Here is a 4,778-nt window from a genome sequence, read left to right as displayed (position 1 = left end):
GCGCGCGCGCGCGCGCATACTCGTAAGTACGTGTGCGTGTGCGTGTGTGTGTGTGTGTGGTGTGCGCGCGCGTGTGCGTGTGCGTGTGTGTGTGTATGTGTATAAATTGAAAGGATTCTATCAGGTATAGATAAAATTTAAATAGTTACTTTATTGCCAAAAATTAATTTTTATTAATTTATTTTTATGAGAAAAATTTTTATTATATTGTAAAATTAATAAAAAAAACTTCATTTTATATCGTGAAATTAATAAAAAACTTGGTGGAAATATATTAATTCAAACTTCATGTATGTATATATACGTATATAATTTCAAATAAAGAGTATATGTATAATTACCATATTGAGTTTTAGAATTTAAAATGTTTTGAATAGTAACTGGTTCATAAATTTTAGTTTCCTCATATTCTCGAATTTTTCCAATGACATTCACAACTGTATAATCTTTGATAGTTAAATCCATAGGGACATTTCCTAAACTCTTAGAATAACGTTTTTGAGAAAAAGCTCCGGATACATGTACCACCTATATACATATAAAAAATATAATTATTAATTTTATAAAATACTTATTAATTATGAAATTTATTATTAAAAATGTTCATCAATAGAAAAGTTTAAATTTTGCAACAATTGTTGTAAGATGACTTTAAAACATATTTGCTAAAAAAGAATTTTCTAAAATTATAAGTTATAAATATTGTAATAAGAAATGTTTTTATGTATACATACATACATACATTTTAAAATTATTTATAATGAAATAAATAATGAGATAAATATTTAACAAAAGTCAATTTCTTTTACAATATTTATAACTTATAATTAGAAAATGATTTTTTTAACAAAAAATGTGTTTTGTAAAGTCATTTTACATTATTTATTATAAAACTTAAACTTTCCTATATGAGTTTTTTATATTCAAGATAAAAACATAAATTTACATTAAAAAATTTGTTATCAAAATTAATTGATCAATTGTAAATAATTTTTTTAAATTATAAAATTGATTTTTTATTTGTAATATTTTACTAACAGTAAATTAACATTATTTCTAAATGTTAAAATTTAGTTTGTTATTAATTTTTATTATTAATGATTTTTATTGAAAAAAAACATTTTTTATAGAATATTTTTATTAATAATTTTATCTCAATTTTTTATAGAATTGACATCATAAAATTAATTATTTATATTATTGTAAGATTATTTATAAATTATGTTGATTTTTACATTTTATAATTATTTATAAAAAGATTTTTTAAGAACAGTTAATATTTTATGTAATAACAAATATATAAAATAATGTCTTAATTTATGTTGTAAACATTTGTAATAAAATGATTTTAATTTTGTAATAAAAACTTACAAATGATGTTTTAAAGTTATGTATAACTCGATTTATGTTATTGCCCCATATAGTAACTTGAACCTTCCAGTCTTTATTACTTGTCAAAATTACTCGACAACGTTGAACTTCACCATTTTTAGTTTTAACAGCAATTGTACTGTCGATTTGTTCCACCATACTGATAAAACACCTTTAAAAAATATATATATATAAACAATTAATATTTTATATTTATTAAAAAAATAAAAAAATAATTAAAAGTTCAATAAAATTTTTAATAAATGTATCTTTTATACATCAATTACATTTATATGATTTTATGCTACTATTATATAGTTTTATTCGTAAACTGACAGAATTTTACAAATTTGACGATAATACTGAAATAGTGAGAATAAGTAATTTATGAATAAAAAATTAAATATTAAAAAATTTTTAAAACTTACACTGTACCATCATTAGGTAACATAACTTCGAAAAGTTCTCTTGGTGAAACATATAATGTTGGATTATCACACAACTCACGATAAATGTCTGATTCGCTATCCATTTTCTTTGTAGCTTTATCCTAGAATTTTTAAATAAAAAATATTTCAATGTAACGTACACACGCAATTTTAAAATAAAAATATAAATAGTAACTAAAATTTAATATTATATAGTAAGAATATATATTTATAAGAATATATTATTATTAAGACAAATAATATAAATATTTTTAACAAAAATCAATTGGAATATAAATAATTGTAAAATAATTTTTTGTAATAGTTTATAATTAGCAAATATATAAATGTTTAGTTGTAATTAATATAAGTTGTAAATAATTAATATAAGTTGTAATTAATATATGTAACAAATATTTAGCGAAAATTTTTTTGAAATATCATAATTAAGTGACTATAAGACGAAATATACAATATATGTATACAATATTTTAATTGTAAGATAGATTTAAGCACATATTTAATTATAAGTTATATAATTGTAATTAGTATAAATAAATTATTCATATAACTTCATATATATTTACCGTTTAGTTTAATAAATCACAAAGAATCAAATTTATATAATAATTATAATAATATTTCAATTTTATGCACAATTAATAATACTAAATGAATTATACGATGTCTGTTACTTTTAACGATGATGTTACCATCATTACGTAGCGATGTACATGTTACAATATATGCGTAATGACATTACCATGATACAATGTTACATAGCAACCATCGTTATTAGGACTAAAGGATATCGCACACAAATTACATAAGCTGCATATGCATAGCATAAGACCTTATGGACCAATGAGCATCAAGCATTGAATCACATGCTCGATGTTCATTGGTCCATAAGGTCTTATGCTATGCATATGCAGTTTATGCAATTTGTGTGCGATAGCATTAAAGGCCGCCGCACACACTTTTGCATGACATATAATGTAAGTGTATAAAGAATTTGATTGGTTGAATTTTATTATGCATGTGCTGATGGACCAATGAAATGTCTAGATTCGAAAATTTTTCTATGCTACAGCCAATTAATACGTTTGAAAAATTTATTCTACGACAAATGTAATATCAACTGAACATGTCAACTTATTGCACAATAAAATTTTTAGTTTTAAAGATTGGTAGCAATTGATTTGAAAATAAATAGTAGGTACACTACATACTCTAATTGTGTGTGACAACTTGAAAGGTTATAGATATCGTTACACCTTAAAAGAATTCTTAAAAATTCTTGAAAATTTCTCGTCGAGCAGCAAAGAAATTATTTGTTTCAATAATATATGAAGTGATATAGATATAATAACAATAAGGTAAATTATTTTGAAATATAATATATCATAAGATCATTAAAGAAAATACAAAATCGCATTTAAAAATATAAATACTGTTATATTCTAATAATTGATTATGTAAATATATAACTTTAAAATACATATGCTGAGTATTGGAAAATTTAAATATATTTAAAGTATATATATATATATATTATATGTAAATATATGAGGTATTCCATTTCAAATCGTGCGTGCATGCGTGCGTGCGTGTGTACGTGTATAGTTTATATATATAAAACCAGTATTGAACAATGTATATAAATTTTATATAAATTTAATATTGCATGTAGTTTTTAAAAAATTTATGTAAAATTTATATTAATTAGTTTGTATAAAATTTATACAAGATATAGTATAAAAAGGATGGGATCGGTAAAATTATATATATATATAGTTGTTTTAAAGAAAAAACTATATTTTATTTACATTAATTGATTTGTCTCATGTGCATAAAATATTAAGTATACGATGTATATAATATTATGTATATATAAAATGTTAAAATTACACAAAATTAAACATTTCACGAGATATTTTGTAATTTATGTCAAAATACTGTTTAAAATATTATAACTAAAAAAAGTATTTAATAAAAAAATATTTTTTTGTAATATTTTGAAAAGCTCTCGAGATAAGGTATAGAAAAATATCAAATAAAAATGTGGGTTTTCATTTAAAATTTTAAAGTTGACTTTGAGATTTTCTTTATAACTACACTTAAGATCAAATGTGTATTACCATTTCATATATTTTTTATATAATATATTTGTTACTATATTCTTGAAAAGAAATGATATCACTGCCAAAATATTTGCTGAAAATACAAAATAATATCAATTGATAATATATAATATATACCTATTAAATACATTGTCATATACATATAGATAATATAAAAATTTATTTGTTTTAAAGATAAAATAATAATTTTAAATAGTTTTATGTGTTAATATAATTTTAATTTTTTTTTACAGTGGATTGATATTTGATTTTTATCGTTGTATATATATGATCCAACTGAATATATATGAGCAAAATATAGCATATTCAGGTATTATTTTATTTTTTATTTGAATTAATAATAAATATTTCACATAATAAGACAAATATATATAAATAATAAATAAGCTAATATATATAAATAATAAATAAGCTAATATATGTAAATAATAAATAAGCTAATAAAAATATTTTGTTTCAGGTTTGGTAGCCACTTATATTTTTTGGCTAAAACAAAGCTCCAATCCAGCTTTTGTAATTTGACAATTGGACATAATTGTGAAAATTTAGATAAAAATTTGACATAAATATTTGACATTGTAGTTGTAACACTACAAGTATTATTTGATATTTTAATTGTTGATATTTGAAATTTGTAAGAAATTAATGAATGTTTGATTTACATTTAAATATTTTATTATCAAGAACACTATACATATACTTGTTACATAACAATTATATTCGCTATATAAAATTAAATTAAATTTTTATTTGAATGTTAAATTAATATTATCGTGTTATAGTTATTTATTATTAAATTGATATTTAATGTAAGTGCAATATTGAAATTTATAAT

General features: G+C 20.3%; 1 protein-coding gene across 1 annotated transcript; it reads right to left on the bottom strand.

Moving 5' to 3' along the window:
* Positions 1-341: 341 nt before the first annotated feature.
* LOC114935760 (uncharacterized) lies at positions 342-1,959 on the bottom strand (the record flags this gene model as incomplete). The annotated part of the gene is made up of 3 exons (XM_085480036.1): positions 1,800-1,959; positions 1,372-1,543; positions 342-528 (listed from the first exon to the last, which is right to left on the bottom strand). Coding segments are annotated over exons 1-3 (463 nt in total), but the record flags the coding sequence as incomplete, so codon positions are not given.
* Positions 1,960-4,778: the final 2,819 nt, after the last annotated feature.

Source organism: Nylanderia fulva, unplaced genomic scaffold (assembly GCF_048542155.1).
Source record: "Nylanderia fulva isolate GAGA-0341 unplaced genomic scaffold, ASM4854215v1 Scaffold139, whole genome shotgun sequence".
In the NCBI taxonomy this organism is placed as follows: Eukaryota; Metazoa; Arthropoda; class Insecta; order Hymenoptera; family Formicidae; genus Nylanderia; species Nylanderia fulva.
This window is presented reverse-complemented; position numbering and strand designations above follow the sequence as displayed.